General features: G+C 41.4%; 5 protein-coding genes across 8 annotated transcripts; 1 reads left to right on the top strand and 4 right to left on the bottom strand.

Annotated features, from left to right (window-relative positions):
• Window positions 1–2,714: 2,714 nt before the first annotated feature.
• LOC108649268 (uncharacterized) lies at window positions 2,715–3,837 on the top strand. Its single transcript, XM_089258253.1, has one exon. It carries the CDS (start codon window positions 3,257–3,259, stop codon window positions 3,440–3,442), a length of 186 nt encoding a protein of 61 aa, XP_089114379.1. The 5' UTR covers window positions 2,715–3,256; the 3' UTR covers window positions 3,443–3,837.
• A 640-nt stretch (window positions 3,838–4,477) lies between these two features.
• AstC (Allatostatin C) lies at window positions 4,478–14,154 on the bottom strand. Of its 2 annotated transcripts, none has more exons than XM_089258310.1 (4): window positions 13,890–14,154; window positions 5,435–5,560; window positions 5,237–5,373; window positions 4,478–5,151 (listed from the first exon to the last, which is right to left on the bottom strand). In XM_089258310.1, the coding sequence occupies exons 2-4, from the start codon at window positions 5,531–5,533 to the stop codon at window positions 5,025–5,027; spliced, it is 363 nt and encodes a 120-aa protein (XP_089114436.1). In that variant the 5' UTR covers window positions 5,534–5,560; window positions 13,890–14,154; the 3' UTR covers window positions 4,478–5,024. The 2 variants fall into 2 exon arrangements, with proteins under 2 accessions (XP_089114436.1, XP_089114437.1); XM_089258311.1 differs by having other exon boundaries at window positions 4,478–5,145.
• On the bottom strand, window positions 6,782–8,102 carry LOC149091592 (uncharacterized). The gene has a single exon (XM_089257013.1). It carries the CDS (start codon window positions 8,006–8,008, stop codon window positions 6,782–6,784), a length of 1,227 nt encoding a protein of 408 aa, XP_089113139.1. The 5' UTR covers window positions 8,009–8,102.
• Window positions 8,329–9,688, bottom strand: LOC149091591 (uncharacterized). The gene is made up of 2 exons (XM_089257012.1): window positions 8,538–9,688; window positions 8,329–8,470 (listed from the first exon to the last, which is right to left on the bottom strand). The coding sequence occupies exons 1-2, from the start codon at window positions 9,572–9,574 to the stop codon at window positions 8,329–8,331; spliced, it is 1,179 nt and encodes a 392-aa protein (XP_089113138.1). The 5' UTR covers window positions 9,575–9,688.
• A 2,974-nt stretch (window positions 14,155–17,128) lies between the features above and the next one.
• AstCC (Allatostatin double C) lies at window positions 17,129–19,262 on the bottom strand. 3 transcript variants are annotated; one of them, XM_089258402.1, is made up of 4 exons: window positions 18,755–19,262; window positions 17,861–18,059; window positions 17,652–17,770; window positions 17,129–17,583 (listed from the first exon to the last, which is right to left on the bottom strand). In XM_089258402.1, the coding sequence occupies exons 1-4, from the start codon at window positions 19,127–19,129 to the stop codon at window positions 17,461–17,463; spliced, it is 816 nt and encodes a 271-aa protein (XP_089114528.1). In that variant the 5' UTR covers window positions 19,130–19,262; the 3' UTR covers window positions 17,129–17,460. The 3 variants fall into 3 exon arrangements, with proteins under 3 accessions (XP_089114528.1, XP_089114526.1, XP_089114527.1); XM_089258400.1 differs by having other exon boundaries at window positions 17,129–17,573; window positions 18,755–19,261; XM_089258401.1 differs by having other exon boundaries at window positions 17,129–17,552; window positions 18,755–19,261.
• Window positions 19,263–20,551: the final 1,289 nt, after the last annotated feature.

Genomic DNA, 20,551 nt, shown 5'->3' with positions numbered 1-20,551 from the left:
ACCTGCCACCGATCTCTCACATCAACTTGGCTGCTGTTGTTGTTGTTGTTGTTGTTGCTGCTGCGTTGATTTTTAATTTTAACCTTTTTGCTGCTGCTGCTGCTGCTGCCGCCACAGCGGCGATTGCTGCTGCTACTGAGATTGTTGCTGCTGCTGTGCAAAAGTTTTTCCTTTTTTTTTTGTTTTTTTTTTTTTAATTTGCTGCTCTGCTTCATAGAGCATTTTTCATTAAATTCCTGAATTAAGGCATTCTTGCGACCCATACAAACGATGTTGCTTCTGCTGCCCCTGTTGTTGCTGCTGCTGCTGCTGTTGTTCATGTTCTGAAATAAGAGCAACATTGCTGGCAATGTCCAGAACGACGACATGGTGACGACGACCAGCGAAGAGGACGCCGCCAAAGTCTAGAGCCACCAACTACTAACAGCAGCAGCAGCAGTAACTAAGCAGCAGCAACAATAACAACAACAACAACATGCAACTGCAACAGCAACAACTACCGGTTAGCTGGCAATCGCTGTTGGCCCCGCCTTGGCCACCTCAAATGTCCCGCAGCTGCTGGAATTTCATATTTCTTGCTGCTGCTGCGGCTGCGGCTGCTGTTGCTGTTGCCCTTTTGTGGCAACTCGCGAGCAATCGAGCCCAACGGCAGCAACAACAACAACAACGGCAAATGCTTTGAGCCTGCGCCCAAAACAAAGTAAATAATCGCAGTGTCAAGCTTTCGATTGCCAGCAATATTTGATTTGACCGGAAAAAGCTAATGGAAAGCCGCAGCTGAACCTAAAGAGAGAGGCAAGCGATAAATGAAGCAAAGATCGATAACAATTGGGCAAATTGGGATTAACTGAAGCGAAGCATACTTGTACCTGGTCAATTTGCCGTAAGAGCATAAGAGCAAAAGTATGTATGATCGATAAATCGATAACAGCTAAAACGTTTATGCAAAGCTGCGCATCCAATCAAAGCAGTTAGCCATGATCAAGTTAAGTATGCATTAGTGTGCTTAGCTGATTGATTGATTGATTGACTGATTAAATTATTGACTGAATGAATTAACTGTATTGATTGAACGCATATAAATGGATAAATCATTGATTTATGAAACGACTGTCGGATTGATTGAGTAACGTACTGAATGATTGATAGTCCGATTGACTAATTGATTGAGTTAACCCTAAGTGGGCAATGCATTGTATGTTAGTGGACGGATTGACTGACTGGTTGATAGATCTGCTTATTTTTAGACTAGTTGGCAGTATTTGGCTATCAGACATCTTGATTGATTGGCTTAAAAATGGAAGCACTGATGGACTGACTCATTGATCGAACGACTGAGCTGATTGATTCCTTGTTTGATTGATTCCTTGTTTGATTGATTCGTGCAATGATTGACTGACTAGTGTAGCTGGAACAGAGTGATTAATTGATATACTGATTGATAAGAGTCACTCTTATAATGACTGATTGAGTCGACTGATTGATTCATTGATTCTGCGATTAATTAGATAATCGTCTATTAATAATAATGTTTTAAAAAGAATTCTCTGTTAGCAGAATCGAAAATATTTCCATGATATTCCACGGCTGAGTAATCAATATTTATATTCTGTATATCTTATGTGCTTCACACGACGAATGCATAAAGTCTTCAACTGAATGCAGCTTGGCTCAGTTTAGTTTAGTGAAACTAACTAACTTCTACAGTTAGTTGCTCAAGTTGAAACCAACTTTCCTCGTCAGTGATCTGCAATCAGCTGAAGCCGTGGCAGAGGCTGCGACTGCGACTCCGACTGAGGCTGAGGCTGAAGCCAAATGCCAGCGCCAGTGCCCACATGAATTCAGAGCATTTTCTAACTTCCTTTTGCCGATAGAACGCGCAAAACCAGCGCGACCACAGCAAGTGGTCAAGAGGGGGCATAGAGAAAGGCGGCGAAGAAGAGTGAGAGGGGGCGGGAGGAGATGGCGAGGAGAGCTGGAATCGAACGTTGGCGACCCAAAGCGAAGCGCGCAGAAAAATGGGCGCAAGATCAAGCCGAGTCAACAGGCAAACGGGGCGACGGCTGCGGTTGCATAGTTGACCAGGCCAGGCCAGGCCAGGCCAAGGCAGAGGCAGAGGCAACGAGACAGAAGAAACTCGTAGATACAGATACAGCGCGTCGTGTGCTTGGCCAAGTGGACGACGACGACGACGACGACGCGACGGCGCAGTCGCAGATACACTTTAGGGGCCATGACATGACTCGCATACGAATTATTATAAACGATCTGGCGCAAAAACTAACAAGCGATGCTGCCTGGGATGTGCTGCAGATGCCAACCCTCCCGTCCCCGCAGCGCCCCGCCCCGCCCCGCCTCGACCTGCCGCTGGTGTGGCGAGGTGACCAGGCAAACGAGCCCCAGCGAAAAGTTATGGTGGCCAATTGCAAAGTTAATGGAGTTTGGCTACTCCAGCAGCGAGGAGGTGCAACGGATGCGGCTACCGGACCTGGTCTTCGACTCCAGACTGTGGAGTTGCACTTGGCCAAGATTGAACTTAATTTTGCACAAATGCAATTTATAGAAAATTGTTGCCACTTGTTTTTACGTTGATGGCACTTCAGCTGGAGTGCAAGAGAGCGAGAGCGAGAGCGAGAGCGAGAGCGAGAGCGAGAGACAGCGAGAGAGAGAGAGAGAGGTTGAGGGGCTAGGCTAGGCAGTTAATAAATGCAGGTAGCTTCAGCTGCGTCGCGGCCTGCAGCGCATCCATTATTTAAATTTTTGCAAAATTAACAATTAAAATGTCTAATGGTAAAATGCGTCCTCGTCCTGAGCCTCAGCCTCCTCGCCCTCCTCTTCGCCTTCCTTGTGCTCATAAAATACGCAGATCGCGGCTTCTTGGAAGCAGCAACTGTTGCTGATGATGATGCTGTGCAGCAACTGTTGCTGCTGTAACTGATGATGCTCGCAATTATTAGACAGGCTAATCATGTTCGGGATTTGCATGAGCCGGCGCAGGAAGTGGAAATTGCCAAGGGATTAGCGCACTTTTATTGGCGGACGCACACAGATACACTGCACGAAAATCTACACTCATAAAATGTGTGTATGTAAATAATGTGGAAATTTCGCGAGCAGAACAAAGCGCTTCCAGTCCCGCTCTGGAACCACTCTGGAGAAAGCTACCTGCGGAGGTCCTATAAAAGCGAGCGACCCCTCGGCACCCCGCAGCAGTCCGATCTGTGTGATCTGACACGGCAAGCGCTTTGAGTCGACGATGCTCGTTGTACGCTATCTAATCGCCCTGGTGTTCTCCGTGTTCGTGATGGCCACGTCGCTGCGCGTCCAGGAGCGCTACGGAAGGGATGCGGACTACAAGATCTCAACGCCCGATCGATTGGTCCTGCAGATGAGCAGCAAAGTGGAGCGAAAGCAGCTGGAGCCCAGGCGCTTGGGCATATGAGCAAAACAGGCGTCGGATGTTTGTGATTGAAAATCAAAATATTTCCGAAAGGAAACTGTGAACGACACTCGGCAATCTAGATTTACTTGAAGTCATCGAGAAATCCTTATATTTAGTTTCAATATAAAAAAGCCGGACATAATCTAAGTTGAGAACTATAATGAAATTCAAATATTCGCCAGTCCAATGATTTTAAATTCATTTAACTAAACTTAAATATTTCAAGTATTGTAAAGCTAAAGGCGACGGCAGATCATGGATCATCATATTCTATAATTCATCTGTGAATCAAATTATGAAACTAATTTAACGTTAAATAGAAAATAATCTTACTGTAATGTTTTGATATTTAAGATAATGTAATAGCGCAACTTAAGTTGTCATATAAGTAATATGGTTTGAGTTATCACAAAAAAATAAATAAAATAAATAAATACTCTAATCTTATCGCTTAAAGTATTTTTCTAGCCAATACAGAATCAAGCTGTATCCAGCTAGGACCATAAAACATTAATAGAAATAATTTCTGAAGAATTTAATTTTGCCATTTTAGCGGAAAAAAGCCTATGAAGATAATCGGAATGTCATTATCGCAATTTAGCTCAAAGTGCAGGCCAAGTGCAGAGGGTGTGCTTCAGAGTGTGTGCGTATGTGTGTGGATGTATGTGTGCTTGTTTTGGTATTTATAAGAGAAGCGAAGTTCTAACCTTTATCCGAAGGGTGAAGGGGATTATACTCGATTTAAGCACTCTAGTTGGTTATTAAAAACATTATTATTGATTATATATTTATATTATTATTATTATTATTAGGTTAGTTGCCCGTACAGTGAGCACTCGATATGTATACCTCTTTCACCACAATGCTTTTGATCAGATCACACTCAATTGCACATAAAAAATCCATTTAAATTCTGCCTTTGTGTTAAATATATATTTTAAATACTTTATTCAGAGCTTTCATATTTTACATAGATAATTAAATAAGTGCTGGACTCTATTCATGTGTAAATTCAAATATATATATATATGTATTTATATATATTTAATTATTTATTGATGTGTACATATGTATTATACAAAAGTTTTGAAACGTTTAATTTACAATGGGAAATTGAATTTCGTTTCAATGTATTAGTGCATATATGTAGATAATCAAATAATTTCATTAAGTACTCTTGTTAAACATATTTATTTAAATATTATTTTACCACACCATATGCAAGCATAATAGAAATCGTTAATTGAAAATTTTCTAACAATAACGAAAGCCAAGTGCAAAATCATAAATTTCATTTATGTGCAAAGTTTATTATTTATAAATTGTTATTTAACGGTTTAATAGACATTTATAGAGCTTTGAGTCTTAACTTTAGCTAATTGCACTAAATATTGGCATTGGAATTATGCTAAATGGGCTTTCCATAGATTGAAATGTTAATTTTTCAATGGGCTGTGTTTATATTTGTCTTCTTCTTCTCCTCAGCATCCTCCTCCTCCTCCTTCTTCTTCTTCTGATTCTTCATTTGATTTATCTACTGAATTTGTTGTGTTGCTCTGTCGTCGTCGTCAGCTTGTGGCATTTACTTTCTAAAGCAGGAGATGGGATTGAAGTAGCACTGCCTGTACCTCACCTGGCGTTTGCTCTCGGGCATGCGGAACAGCTCGTTCATGTTGCCGTAGGAGGGGGTGCGTAGATAGGCGCTATAGCTGAAACAGATTTACCACACAAGCATAAAGATCAATGAAGCAGAGAGAGAGAGAGAGAGAGCTATTCGAATTATATGTAACCTACGTGGGTCTGTACTGCGCGAACAGCATCTGCAGCCGGTCCATGGGCAAGTTTGGGTAGATCGCCTGAGCGGGCATCTCATAGCCGCCGTAGGCGGCGCGCACATCCTCAGCATCCTGCTGGTCCAGTCCATCAGTTTCCTGCAAGCAAATGTCTCCAGCTGGTTAAACTGGCTCAAAGCTTAGTCTAGGCCTCACTTACAGCAGCCGCCTCCGCCGCGGAGGGTCGCGCCTCGTTCACGGCGAAGAACACGCTCAGCAACAGGCCGTAGCACAGCAGAATTTGCCCGAATTTCATCATTTTCAATAGGATTTCTTTATTGTTCAACTGAAAATAAATAGAAGCGAAGTTCAAAATTTATAGATTTGCTCATTCACAAGAATTAAAATGGGAATTGGAATAACTGAATAAACATAAATTTATATAAATGTATTTTACCATAAATAAGCAAAGCAAAGTATATGGCATTCTAATATCACTTAGCAGACTCAGAGCCAAACTGTACTAATTATTTCGATTCGCCGGTACACTTGCACCAAAAGTCACTTACTTAGTATCCAAATCAAAGTGCAACGTTTGCATGCAGCGCATATCATAATTCCATTGAAAGGACAAAGGGCAATCAGAGCCAATCTGCTGTGGCTAAGCTGCCAGGATAATGGCTTATAGGCAGGCAGTCCGGCAGGACACGGGCAGCGGGAAACGAAACACTTGTTGCCACAAACGTGACCCGTATTGCATTGTATAAGTATATGCCGCAAAATGGGGGAGGGGCAGGGCGGGGCGGGGCGGTTTCAAATAGGCTGCAGCATAAATGCATTTCCGCAATTAAAATCGGATATGAACTTGAAAAGCACAGCACAATAGACAGACAGACAGAGTGAGAGAGAGAGGGAGAGAGAGAGCTGGAGAGAGTAAAGGTGAGAGAGAGCCGCAATAGTGCAACATGCCCGTTGCCATAGCTGCCACGTGCGGCTCTAACAACTAGACAAGAAAATGTTTTCCAACTTTAATTGAATTTGCGCCGTGAACGTGATTCAAAAGACGAATTCTGAGAAGACCTAGGGAGGGCTTCCGCTTTATTTGTCCCTTTGTTGGCGATTACGCATTCAGCAATTCTATTTGCGAGCAACAGCTGTGCAGCAATCAAACCTTTGCCAACAATTAATGCATTGAATAAAACACATTTTAATTGTGTGTTCGAATGAATCAGTTTAAAAATAAATTGCCGAAAATATTTGTCTTTATTTTTCAAGCAGAGAATGTCAAAAAGTCCCCACTGTGCCAGCGCACTGTCAGAAAGTATTACCATAAGCTTTAGCTGCTGATTATCAAGTGTTGACAGTTCCAATTCAATAATAACAAGGTCAATCAATGAAATTGCATACCCTCTAATTCTACTAAAAGTGTGGCATATTGGTTGTTAGAAAGCCACGTGAGCTTAGCGCATATATATCATCAGCTAAAGATCTAGGGATTATGAGCCGCCTGAGTGAGGATCTTTTAGTAATGAGAAATTTTGTCTTTTATGCAAGCCATAAGGAACTTTTATTTATTAATTTCCGATATGAGCCGATATTGTAACAGAACCACCATCCAGCTGATGATGCAAGCAATATTACTCAACCAGGTCGCGGTGCTGCAAGTGAGCAGGCCGAAGGGTTTGATTTGCATAGGAAAACAAGCAATTTGCAGAGAAAAGAGATCACACTGAAAGAGATAATACAATATATATAGAGTACGGCAAGAGGCGATTAAAAAGGCGAGTAGTACCCCTCTGGAGAGCTGCGGATCGGGCTGATCGAGCTCATTTTGCAGTTGCAGCAGAAACAAAGTCTTTTGGTGTTCTTTCACGGTCCAATCCAGGATCAGATCAAGAACATAGCCGTCGACAGCAAGGAGGACATACAGACCATAGCCCACGATCTGATAGATAGTTTGATCGCTTCGAAAGAAGCTTATGTAGTAGCCCACAGCTGCTGCTGAGACGATCAGGGATAGGCGATTGCTTATCATGATGACAGCGTAGTCGGCAGTCAAGCGTTCCATGAGGGCGGTCAGTTTCAGGTGTTGCCATCGCAGGTGCTGCAATTCCAGGGTATCCTCTGGCGAGTTGCCCCGCACCAGCCGCCTTATGTGGCTGTTCAGTCGCATGTAGAGTCGACATATGCGCCAGCTGAGCAGGAAATGCAAGTGCATGGTGACATTCTGGCTGTCCATGGCCATGAAGTTGAGTACAATTAGCACAGACTCCATATATATATTTTTCCCACTCAAGCCGAAAAATTGCAAAGCAATAAACCAAAGGCTGAGGATAAATCCGACGAGCAGCCACAAAATACAATTCTTGACCAAATAGATGCACTGCAGCCGCCGCATGTCCTCTTTGTCTCGCATATCACTCCTCGCCCTGCGATATCGATAGAGGCTGCTTATGCATCGTAGCTCCTTACCCAGTTTCCTGGTCGCTCGCTCCCTCGACACTCGCTGCAATATCCGCACCAGGCAGACAACATCTTTGACTGTGGAATCCACTTGGATTGTTTCCCCCGTTACTGCTGTCAGGTTCGCCACATAGAACCAGGCCCAAACCAGATCCATTATTGCAATCCCGAGCTGTAGCACATTGGACACACTGGCGATGAGCTGGGTCCACTTGGTGTTTTTGAATAGACGCTGCTTAAAATCATAGCGATAGCTCGATGCTCCGATGAATATCGCATAGTAGGCAAAGAGCTCATAGAGCAAGCGTTGTAACCGACGCGACTCCATCATTCGAACACTGATTGAGCCAAACAAACAGAACCCAGCTTTATATAAGAGTCGCCCTGGCGCTGAATCAATAGTCTTGAATATATAATTCGATGTTGCGTGCTGGCTGACAGCTATTAATTAATCCATCAATCGCCAGACAGATTAATCAATCAATAAAATATTTACCCTTATTAAGACATTAACAGCTCGAAAGTTTTTTATATATCATAAGTAACAAGCAATGGTAGTTGTAATAATAATAGTAATGAAATGATGTATGCTAACTTATATTATAGAAATTAAACTGACAATGACAATGACTAGACCCAAAATATATACAGTTATACATTATTTTGCCTCTTCTCCGATACGATCCTATATTGTATCAGAACAACCATCCAGCAAATGATGCAAGCTATATCACTCAACCAGGTGGCAGTGCTACAAGTGAGCAGGCCATAGGGCTTGATTTGCATGGGAAAGCTAGTTAATTGCAAAGCGAATTCATCAAACTAAAAAGAGAATATAACAGTACATAGAGTATGTATGCATGTAGAGAGTAGCTACCTCTCTGGAGAGCTGCGTGTCTTTGTCATCAAGCTCATAGTGTCGTCGTAGAAGAAATGATGTCTTTTGGTGTTCATTGATAGTGTAGTCCAGGATTAGATCGAGTATGTAGGCATCCAGTATAAGCAGAGCATAGAAACCGCAGCAGACTATCTTATAGACAGTCGGCAAGCATACAGATATGCTAATGTAATAGCCCATAACAGCAGTGGTTACAATCAGCGAAAATCGAGTGCTTATTATGATGACACCATAGACAGAGGACAATCGCTCCATTAGAAACGTCAGTTTCAAGTGCAGCCGACGCAGATGAAGAACTTCCAGTGCATCCGCAGACGAGTTCCGTTCGATCAACTCTCTCATGCGACTGTTGAGACGCATATAGAGCCTACAAATTTTCAAGCTGAGCAGAAAATGCAAATGCATTATAGCATCCTGACTATCGAAGGCTAGGATTTTGAGGATCACAAGCGTATGCTCTATATATGGTTTGGTTTGTCTCATGCTCATGAATTCATAAGACATTATTAAAAACATGGAAAGCACTCCTGTGAAAATCCACATTATGCAATCTTTCGCTAGATAGATGCTGCGCAAGCGACGTATGTCCTGCTTGGACTGCTTGTCCTTCCTCGCCCAGGACTTTTGACAGAGTCTGGTCAAGGACTCCAGCTCCTGCTCAATATTCTTGGTCGCCCGTTCACGGGGCACTCGCTGCAAGAGGTTCACCACGCAAACGATGTCGTTGACCGTGAAATCAAGTTGGGTTATTTCGCCCGTGACCCGATCTTCGTTTACGTAGTCAAGCCAGAGCCAAGCCAAGTCCGAGATCGTAACACTGACAATTATTAGGTTGGACAAACAGGCGATCAGCTGCGTCCATTTCGTATTTTTATACAGACGCCGCTTGAAATCGTAGAAATAGCTCGTGACACCGATGAATATCGCATAGTAGGCAAAGAGCTGATACAGAAAATATTGCAACCGATGCACCACCATCCTTCGAGCACTGACGGCCATCAACTGGACTGGTGCGACTATTTATGAGCAAGGCCGCCAATCTAGGAAACTCATCTAGCCAGCCAATCGAATTACTGAATACAAATAATGAGCTGCACGTCACGGTAACGGCAATGACGATGATGTTAACGGCGGTAAAAGTACTAACAATAATTAAAAAATTCTGGCAAATTGTATTCAGTGTGAGAGAGAGAGAGAGAGAGAGAGAGAGAGAGACAGAGAGAGAGACGACAAGAGGAGGTCTACTTGACATGCATTTGTTATGCAATACAGAAATTTTCATTCGGTCAATAATTCAAAGGTTCCCAACAGACAGGATGACTGGCCGCCGTTACTAATTAGACTCGAATGAATCAAACATAATTCGCAAGAAGAAGAAGAGGAAGCAGCTGTGGCCAGAAGTCGAGTAGAGGCATCAGAGGCGAATACGTTTACGCTTCTGTGGAGGGCAATTTGCAGGTCCTGATTTAAGTGCCTCACACTCACACAGTCGCACACACACGCGTGTCCCATCATCTCTGGCTAATTACGGGCATGCTAATGACATCAAGTGGGCGGCAGCCAATGGGCGTGGCATCAAAAATGTCGCATGAATATGTGAGTGAGAGCAGGGCATAAATTGCCGCAGGTAGAGCTCAGCAACAGGTATCTCTATGTGTGTGTGCGTGTGTGTGTGTGTATCAAAAAACCAAATACGAAACCTAAACTCAATGAGGCAAGCCGTAAATGTTAATGTGTCTTGCCACAAGCGCCTTCAACGTGCCACCAAGTCGACTGTTGCAACAGCAGCAGCTCATAAACTGTGGCAGCTGCAAAGACAGCTGAATTATCGCTTCTCTCATTTTTTATGGTTACTCAACATTCTTTATGCTGTCAGGACTTTATGCAACCAACAGAAAATTAGAATCTAACCAACTAGAAAATGGCAATTGACCTTAAAGAATTAATTTCTGGGATTTCTGGGTAGATTATTAAAGTATACTGAAGGAAAATATATAAGTTTCCTATATTGTCCTTGGAATATGCAGAAATTAATATCGAATAAATGATTTGCAAATGGAAATCTTGACAACATATCACTTTAAATAATGCAAATTTTTATAGCATACTTTTCAGGGCGAGTTCTTCAAATATAGCCATTTGTTTTTATCACTTTCTGGTCTCTCTAAATCTAAAGACTCTTTCAATGGAATATAAAACTAAATTAAAAAATTACAAAAAAACGAATTTAATTTAATTTTTCAACCTTTGGCTCATACCCTATCTACAACTGACTCTACCGACTAACCAGTAAAGCTGTTAAGCCCTGTCATAAAAATGCACAAACCAAAATCCAGGTACAAATGTTTGACATGCAAAGCGACGCATGCAACAGTTAATACCAGACTCGTAGATAATTATAATGCCCCACATATATATACATATATTTATAGGTATATGTGTAGATATATATGGTAGTTGGGACAACAAGTCATAAAACGCTTAATAGATAGAGAAGCGACAAAAAAAGGTGTCATTCACATTGTCAGTTCGAACGCGCAATAAATAAAACTAATAACACGCCATTGGGCAGCGGGGGCGGTGGCGGGGGCGGCGCAGTGCCTGGCTGCACTCCAAGCATACGGCGAGAGCTGGCTAAAGCTGAGAGATCAAATGGAATAATAAGGCGAGGTGGGCGGCAGGGGGCTGGGCCAGCAGCAAGCGAGCATAATCAGGACACTTTTATTGCGGCTGATAAATAATGCGTCAATGTTAATTGGAAATTTAATATAGGGTAGACACAGACGAGCTGACTGCAGAGCAGGGAGTGAAAGAGAGGGAGGGAGAGAGAGAGAGCGAGAGAGTGAGTCAGAGTAAAAGAGTTGGAATGCAATTTTACACACATATCATTCTCTCTCTCACTCTCACTCTCCCTCTCTCTCTCTCACTCTCTCCCTCTCTCTTTCTCTCGTTCTAGCTCCACGGCTTACGAAAAGCTTTGCTGCAAGCGGCTTAATTTTGTAATTTTCGCACAGTTTTTCATGAAATTTGCCCAGTTTTTCCTTTGCGGCCGTTTTTAAATGAACGTTGGCGGCTTTCCCTCCTCGTAGGCTGTTGCTTTTCGTGATTTATTTGACGGTCATGCGATACGCTGTTTGATGATAGATGAAAAATTACAAGACTGAGCCGCGCCTCGTGTCTGACGCTCTTGTGACACGTTTTCGTTTCCTCTCCCTGCCAACCCAGCCCCAGTCCGCAAATATGCTCCAACATTTTTGAGGCGCTGCCTACGTTCCATTTGAAACTTGAAACTTATCTCAAGTACTATCAAATTACTTTGCTAGTTGCGGTCTTTGTGGTTTTCGGCTAACAATTGCAACATCAAAGGCTTACGTGAGGGAACCCTCTATTAAAATTTGCAGCTACCAAATATTTGTCAAATTAAATGGGAATTCGAAATGGAGAAGCCTTTGTTTTGCCGAAGATAACAAGGATTTCCCCACTTAAAAGTATATCTTTTGGCTTGGGTTCAAATATCTGCCAATACAGTTTTAGATCTTAACAAGGTGTAAGGCGGATGAAATTACTGGCATATAATTATTCCAAGATAAGCTAAAAATAGATTGAAACGAAAATAATGAGATAAATTAAATAAATGTGAAAAGTATTTATTCGGCTAAGAATAAAACCTCATGAATTGACTCAAGTTTATTTTGCTGAACAATTTATTGTTTTTATAAATGGGAAGTCATGGTATAATGGTTTTGTAGGTATGTATGTATGTGACAAGCAGAAGGAGCAGAGCCCATAATTTTATGTCTATAGCTCATGGCATTTTTGATCTCTATATTTTTCAAAATAATCTTCAAAATTGTGCTTTTGAAACTTTTAATACTTGGATGGAAAAAAGTGTATTTATAAGTTTTAATAAAAAGTTCCCATTGTTTGTCTGTCAACAGTGTGCCCCACTTCAAAGTACTTTCATTGACTGGGCTCCAGCTCAATTTCAACTCGTTTTGGCGTTTCGCCGTCAATTCGGGCTTTCATCAGCTATTGGCCATCTAATTTTAGCTACCCTTAAGGCTTCCCTCACCCATGCCCGACTGAAGTATTTGTATTGGAGCGTCTAATAAATATTAAATGCAATTTGATTGCGGTTTTCTGTTCTCAAATCAAGGCAAATACGCCTAAAGGATAAAGTTAGGAAACTATGCTCGCTGATATGTTGATATATATCAAATCAGAAATGATAAGAACGCATGAAGTTTACATTTACCGTTTACCATTCACGTCTGCAGCAAGCGAGAGCAAATGATGCGAACTTTTACCGTTCTCTTACACATCATAAGTAATTCATATTATTTTCTATATCAAGGCCCACGCAACAGGCACCTTTAGCCGTTTTTTTTTTCTTGGCTGTGATTTTATTTTTATTTAGCAGGGGGAGTTTTACAATAACCCCTAAAGTACATCTATTTTTGCTTAAATACCCTTTGATAAGAAAAGCCCAATGGGGTATATGGCATAATGTTTGATGAGATTTGAGAATAAATAGTCTCATAAATTGATTTGTGCTTGGCTAATATGACTGGATATTTTGCATTATTTATAGGTTTCGGTATATCAATAATTGTTTCCCATAACCCTTTCCCTTTTATGAGAATAATATTTTTGAATTTTACTTTTTTTTGTCATTTCATTTGAAAGTTGTATTATCTGAGGTATCTCCAAGTCAGTCTGATTTAATTTAGTCACCTTAACTGGCATATTTTCATTTTCATGTCGTATTTTTGAACATGAATTTCAATTTAGACAGGCGGCAAAGCGGCAAAGCGGCAAAGCTCTGCCAACGCAAATGATTAATTGGCTACATTTGTCAACCAGTGTTAAAGCAGTTAGAAGAGGCGAGTTTTGCACGTGTAAGAAAATGTCGGAATGTCAATATATACGAAAATTTTACTTGCTAATACTTTCAGTAGAGTCATAGAAATTTATTAAAACTTTAATTTTAGTAGTTGTTAGTTTTTCCTTCCAAAAATTTTGAGTAAAAAATTATTTTTGCGTTGTTTTCTTTCTTTTATTTTTGAGACGCAAGCATACTAAAATAAATGTAATATTTTTTAATAAAAGACTAAATGTCACAAATTTTGAATGCTTATAAATTGCTGTGTTACTTAAAGCGATTCGTAGATATTTCGAACTGCAAATTTCCGCATTCACGCTTGATTAATATATCAATTAGGCGCTGCCTGATATCAAGCGCTTGCCAGCAGATTAAGATAAACTCAAACAGTAACTCGAAATTAGACAAATACAATTGAAACAACAAACTCACCGCAAGCAGACAAGGATAATGGGCTGGCTAAGCAAATAGCGGCGGCAAAATTGATTTCAGACAAAAATTTGGAGCGCGATTACGATTTCACTTTTATATAGACATATATATTTGATAATATATATATGTGTATGTGTGCGGATGTCTCACGGAACAGTTTTATTTATGGTACTGCAAACACAAATGAAATGAGATATTGTTGAAGAGGATCCGTTCGACTGTTTCGACTCGATGTGAACGCCAAGAAGTGAAATTGTGAACTCGATGTTAGCCATGGACGACGCTCGGCTTTATATACAAAATAGCAGGCGCAGTCGAAGGCGACGACAGCGGCAGCAGCAGCAGCAGCAGTAGCAGCAGCAGCAGCAGCAGCAGGAAGCAAAAAAGGTGTTGACAAGAAGGGGGAAGTGGGTAACGCAGGTTTAGAGGGTGTGTAGAGGAGGTGTTAGGGGTAGCTTAGGCGCATGGACTGCCTGTTGTTGCCGCCCCGCTGCAACAATCGCTGTTGCTGTTGCTGTTGTCGTATCGTTGCCAATGCTGCGTATGAGCAACGTGCGGCTTAAGAGCCCGATTATTCACCACACGCGCACAGCTTGATAACCGTTATGCATGTATGGATGTGTGCGTATGCCGTGTATCTGTGTGTGTGTGGTGAATAGTCTGTTGCTACCTGTTGATTGGCAAAACTTGTTGCATACTTGTTGGCGCTGTGAATCAATTGAAGTCAGAGCGATGAATGAATGAACGGTGGCACTAGTTCAGTTACTGGTTCAATCATCTAGCAGTTCATGAACTGAAAATCTCATTGAATCGATTATGATTAGTTAGGAATGGTAGTTCAATTAAAGTGGAAGCTTTCTTTCTCCATTCCATAGCTCGCATAATCAGAAGTTCATGAATTAGCACCTCAGTAATTTTGAATTAATATTATCCGTGACTTTCTGTCTGAAGTTTTTTTACATGATTTAGTGCCACAGTGCCTCACTTATTATCGTCTCAATCAGTTCAGTAGAACATTTATTGGCTAGTTCATTTCTGAAAAAAGGCGCCACATCGCTGATCAATCAGTGACGTCACATGATCAACTTTTTGATTTATGAACTACACCTGACTACTGACTACTACTACTGACTCTACACCTAGTCTTACCCCTGATAAGGCAGACAAAACTTTATGATTCCCATTCGTTAAGGAAAACGGGTATATCGGCCATAGCTGTCGGTCAGACTGTCTAAACGTCCAAGTGTGACGTTTAACATTGCTTTCAGATTATATTTTACACACATAAACAGAACGGAAATTTTGATTTTGGTTGGCAGAGTACAGCGTAGTCATTCACTCTCCACGTGAAAATTCCTAGTAGTTATTTGGAGAACGTTACACGCAGCTTCTGGCTGAACTGCAACATCAATTTGTATTGCAACATCGTTAATTTCGCACATATTGGCCAATAAAACTTGGCCAACAAGCAATTAAAGTTGGCCATAACGAGCTCTACGTGCGCTGCACAAGCAAAAACTGATCGAAGCAGCCCAGTTGAATCAACTTGCATTTAGTTAATGCTATGCATTGATTCCTGTCGCCAAAGGCACTAGGGGGACGTAGTGGTAATGTGAAGCAAAATATTTATGGCAGAAACTACTCAGCAAACATACAAATATTTTCCATAGTTGTATACAATATTAATACTTTTTTCATTTTATTAAATATGTATGTATCATAATTAGTTGGGTGAGAGCCTCAAAGTGAAGTACATATAGTTATACACAAAAAAGACTCCATCAAAGGAAAGTCTCCGGTAATTCTAATTGTAATATTGGAAATGCACATCGAAATATTATCTAATACATCTACTATATAACTAAGTGCTGCTTCCGCTTGGGAATCTCAACTAAGAGTATTATTGTTTTGCACCCGGAGTTGATAGCGCTGATAAGGCCAAAATGTGAAATGCCAAGTACAATGAATGAATTATGAGAGTGTGTGAGAGTGAGTGAGAGTATGTGTATGTGTGTCTGTGTGTGAGTGGGTATGTTAGTTTTTATAGTAGTGTCAATCAGTATTAGAGAGAATTAGCGTCCGATTATTGGAGCGAACATCGCAACAGCAAATCCAGCAGCCTTTATGGATTATTGAAATATGATATATGTTTTAGTTATACATATATTAGCAGGTGAGCTGCTGTTATTAGAGTGTGTGTGTAATGGATGGAAGGTAGCAGCTGCAACTCCTTCAATAAGCCAACTCTAACTAGGGGAGATAAATAAAATGAAACTAGAATAGATTTATGTTATTTTAATTGCTTCTTAAACTCTTTTCTTTATCTTATTGACATTAAATAATACATTACGCAGAGTCTCTCTCTCTTTCCTCTCTCTCTTCTCGCCCTCTCTCTCTCGCTCGCTCTCTCTCTCTCTCTCTATTTCCGTCCCTTTCGATCTCTCCTTCTCTTTGTCCCTCTCTCTTTCTTTCGCTCTCTCTCTCTCTCTCTCTCTCTCTCTCTCTCTCTCTCTCTCTCTCTCTCTTTCACTCTCTCTGCAGCAGAGTTCCCATTGGTCACTTAAAGCTCAGCTGCAGCGACCCCTACCTGACTTCGGGCTCTGCAGTTGAGCCCGATCAATGCTTTGAGTGATAGTCGCCCTATATAAAGGGCTGCAGGTGCAGCATTTCTTCAGTCGCCCAGGCCTGGTGGGGGTCAGTCAGTGTAGTGAAGTGAAGTGAAGTGAAGTATGTGATCGTTTAGTTAAGCATTAATGGTTCGAGGAAACTTTTAGAGGAAATACTAAGAGGACTTACTTAGGGAATTATGACGGGGAATTACTTGAAGTAAATACTTGCTGGAAATACTTAAAGGAAATAATTAGGGACAATACTTAAGGGAAAATACTTAAGGGAATGCTCTCAAAACAAATCCCAGTCTCTAGCTCTTATAAACCGACAGACGGATGGACGCTGCTCGTCGCCCTGATTAAGCATATATACATATATCCAATGAAGACTGTCACGCATATTTCTGCATGTTACATACATTTAACAAAACTTTATCCCCTGATTTCTCATTTTATAAAAAGTTCTTTAAGTTGAGCTATAGGCTGTAGCCAATTTCTCATAAGAATGTATCCCCCATATCAGCTGTTCTTCACAGCATATCTTCTAGCATAGATTTATTATTTATAGATTTATTACACAGAACAGAGCTGCAGCGATGAGTACAGTATGGATATACACGTTTATACATATACATAAATATCTATATTTATAATGTTAGAATTACAAAAGGGTTTTCAGTTTACAATTCATGTTTGACAGATGATTTCAGTTAATCATGCGAACAACTTTCATAGCAGCCAAGGAAACGCAATGCTCGAGATGAAGATGTCAAAAAGCTGGAGCCGAACCTGGAGCCAATTCGTGTTTTCTTTTGAATGGAGTTTCAGTTGGTTGAGTTTAATGGTAGGTTGATTGGTTGGATGGTTGGTTGGATTAAAAACAGCTAACGGCATTGAAATAGCAGCGCCAATACATGCGACCACCTCCATTGGCAACGTGATGGATGCGCCTGAGGCCGGGACTAGCGCCAGGACCAGGACCAGGACCAGCTCCAGGTCCAGCTGCAGCCGCTGACGCCGCATCGATGCCAACTGCAGTTGTGCCGGCTCTTCTCTGAAAGCTCTTTGCCATTAACTGAAATTTTCTTACACCATTTGCCACATGCTAATTGATATCTTGAATTGCATATTTTGGTTTCAATATCCAACTTACAGTTTCGCCCGTTGCGCGATTTATCTGATTGAGATCTTTGAAGTCGTAATCCATCATCACGCCCGGATCGTCATCGCTGTACATGTGAAAGCTGTGTCCACTCAACGGCTGATTGCCAGCTAATCAAAGATATAGATATAATTGTGGATATATATAATATATATGTAACTGCATATCAAATTCACTCCTAATTCGAACGTATCGCTCACCTTCCTCTGTTGCTCGAAGTTGCTGCTGCTGCTGCTGCTGCTGCAAAGCGTTTCTGTAATCCGAAGGCTTTACTGGTCCCACGTTTTTATTCGCATAGAACTCGCCAATGCGATGGCCCTCACGTTCGTTCTCCAGGGCATGATGCAGTGCAACCATCAGGCGATCCAGCAGTAAGGCAGCGCGCTTCGGCACTACCATCTAAGGAGTGGATGGAGTACATTTGGATAACGTCATTGCTTAAGAATGATTTTTTTAATTTTCAATATAATTTATTAATTTTAAAAAAATTGTTTAATTGATAAAATATAAGGAAAATAATTAAAAAAGAAAAAAAATAAAATCACAAAACTCAAATTCAAAGAAAATTCGTTGTAAAATATACTATAACTTATTATAAATTAATATAAACTTTAATATATCTACATGTATCAGAAAAATGTTACCCGAATAAAACTTCTAAGATAATAATAGCAAGTGGGTTCACATACGAAAAGTTATTTGCAGACATCGTTTACATGGCGTATACGCAATTTATAAAGCGAGCACAAAAAAAAAATGGTTTTCCTGTTTTGTTTTTATTAAGCGAAAGTTGACAAAGTTTTTCAAATAACGTGACGTCAGCCGCCCCAAAGGCCGTTGCTGGAGATGTAGGTATACATACACCTCTACACATACATACATACAAGTCCCGTTGCGATATCAAAGCAAGGTAACATTATCACCTGCAGGGCAAGCAATCAAATGCAAAATATACATTTACAAACAGATTGCGTGCGTAAAACGAGACACACTTTTGGGTTTGACCAAAGGCCCACGCAGGCTCTTAAATTTTCGGGAGGGGTGGGGTGGCGGTGGGGGTGGGCGCGGCAACTGGAGTGACCATCAACACTTACCGGGTACTCATCATAGCTCATGTCAGCCGCATCGTTGGGCGCACTAAATATCTCCTCCGGCTGGCTAACGGTAGTCGGTGCGATGGCTCGTTTCTCAAGTGGCGGCAACTGCGCCTCCCTCTCTACGTCCACGTCCCCGTCCACGTTCACATCCACGTCCTTGTCCGCATCCACGTCCACGTGTCGCCTGTGCGCAGTGGCGCCCCTCAGTTGGCGGCACATATGCAGCTCGAAGCTCTGGAGCAGGACGAGCAGCACAATCAGCAGGCCAGGCAAATAGTTGCGACTCCGCCAGCTGTGGCCGCCGCCGCTGCTGCTGCTGCAGCTCCTGTTGCACCTGTTGTCCGGCTGCAGGCGGCGTTGACGACGCAGCATATCGATGGATGTCCTTGTAGCGGTAGCCAGGTAGCCCTAATTAGCAGCACTTCCGTCCTTTCCCTTTGGGTTTTTGGGCTTGCACTTGAGCGCACTTTGAAATTTCAACTGAAACGCTCGCTTGATGCGCTGCCCGCTTTTATAGACGATTTTTTGCTGCCGCCTTTGGTCATTATTTGACTTTTTTGCTGGTTTATTTCTTTTTTTGATTTACAATAATGAAACATTACAAACGCTTGTTAATCGTCTCTCAAGTGGTCGGTCGAGCGGCAGCCGAGGGGAGGGCGAGGCAACAGTGAAATGCTTTTTCCAATCTGTGATTTACGTCCGAGTGCGAGTCCTTGCCGTTGTTGTTGTTGTTGTTGTTGTAATTATTGAACATAAAAATGCCATGTTGAAGCCAACAAGAGAGCCTGCAGCAGTGTGTGTTATTAACACACACGCACTCACATGTGTAGCCACACCCACACACATACGCACACGCACACGCACACGCTCAGTCACTTGTTGCAGCCAATTGATCCTGGCTGCCTTTTTCATCTTTCGGCCGGCAACTAATGAGCAAAAGTGCCCTGCATGATGTCCTGTTCTTTGGCAGGCATACGGGCTAAAGGATTTGCATGTGCTACTTGCGCAAAGTCTTTCCTTAATACTCTTGGCCCGTAAGCTCTGACGCACACTTGACATAAAAAAGAATTTCGTTTTCATTAGTGCACAACTGTACATTGATACACTCTACTATATATTTTAGTTTAATATATTACTCTACCATATAGAAACGCCACACACACACACGCACACACACCTGCACAGCGGGCGTTTGTCCGCCGAGTTCATTGGCCATAAAAACCGATTTGAATGCGTTTTTTGACCCCCATTCGTCTCTATGCAGTTATGTTTCTATTAATTAAGTCACAGCCACTAACATGCAAATCTTAATTATTACAGCAAATAGTTCCTATCAACAATGAAATAACAAGCGTCCACTAAAAGCAACAAGTGAGCAAAAAATAAGAAAACATGAAAATGAAATGAAAACAGTCGGCGTCTCAGACTTTAATGCTTTGCTTAAGAATTAAAGAAATTCGAGGACCCGAAGTGCGGTGCAACCAGCCGACTCTGACAGTTGGCTAGTATTTATATACAAGATAATAATCACAAATTTCGTTGCCCTAAATGCAACATATGAGTCCAATAATAATGATAATATCTTTAGTTTTGAATTATTGGATCACATTTTGAGACTCTTGAAACCGTACGTAAAATGATAATTGAGATTTTGCCTTATAATTAACAAACTTGCTTTGTAGTCATTCAACCCTTATTCAGTTTTATATAAATGATAAATTAAAGATCTTATAAATATATTCATAGCAATAAAAGCCTTCTTTAATTTTCTATATTTGTTATGAGCATTATATT

Source organism: Drosophila navojoa, chromosome 3, assembly GCF_054131105.1.
Source record: "Drosophila navojoa isolate 15081-1374.11 chromosome 3, UAZ_NAV_1.0, whole genome shotgun sequence".
Classification (NCBI taxonomy): Eukaryota; Metazoa; Arthropoda; class Insecta; order Diptera; family Drosophilidae; genus Drosophila; species Drosophila navojoa.
Note: the sequence above shows the minus strand (reverse complement) of the source record. Positions and strands in the feature narration are given on the sequence as shown.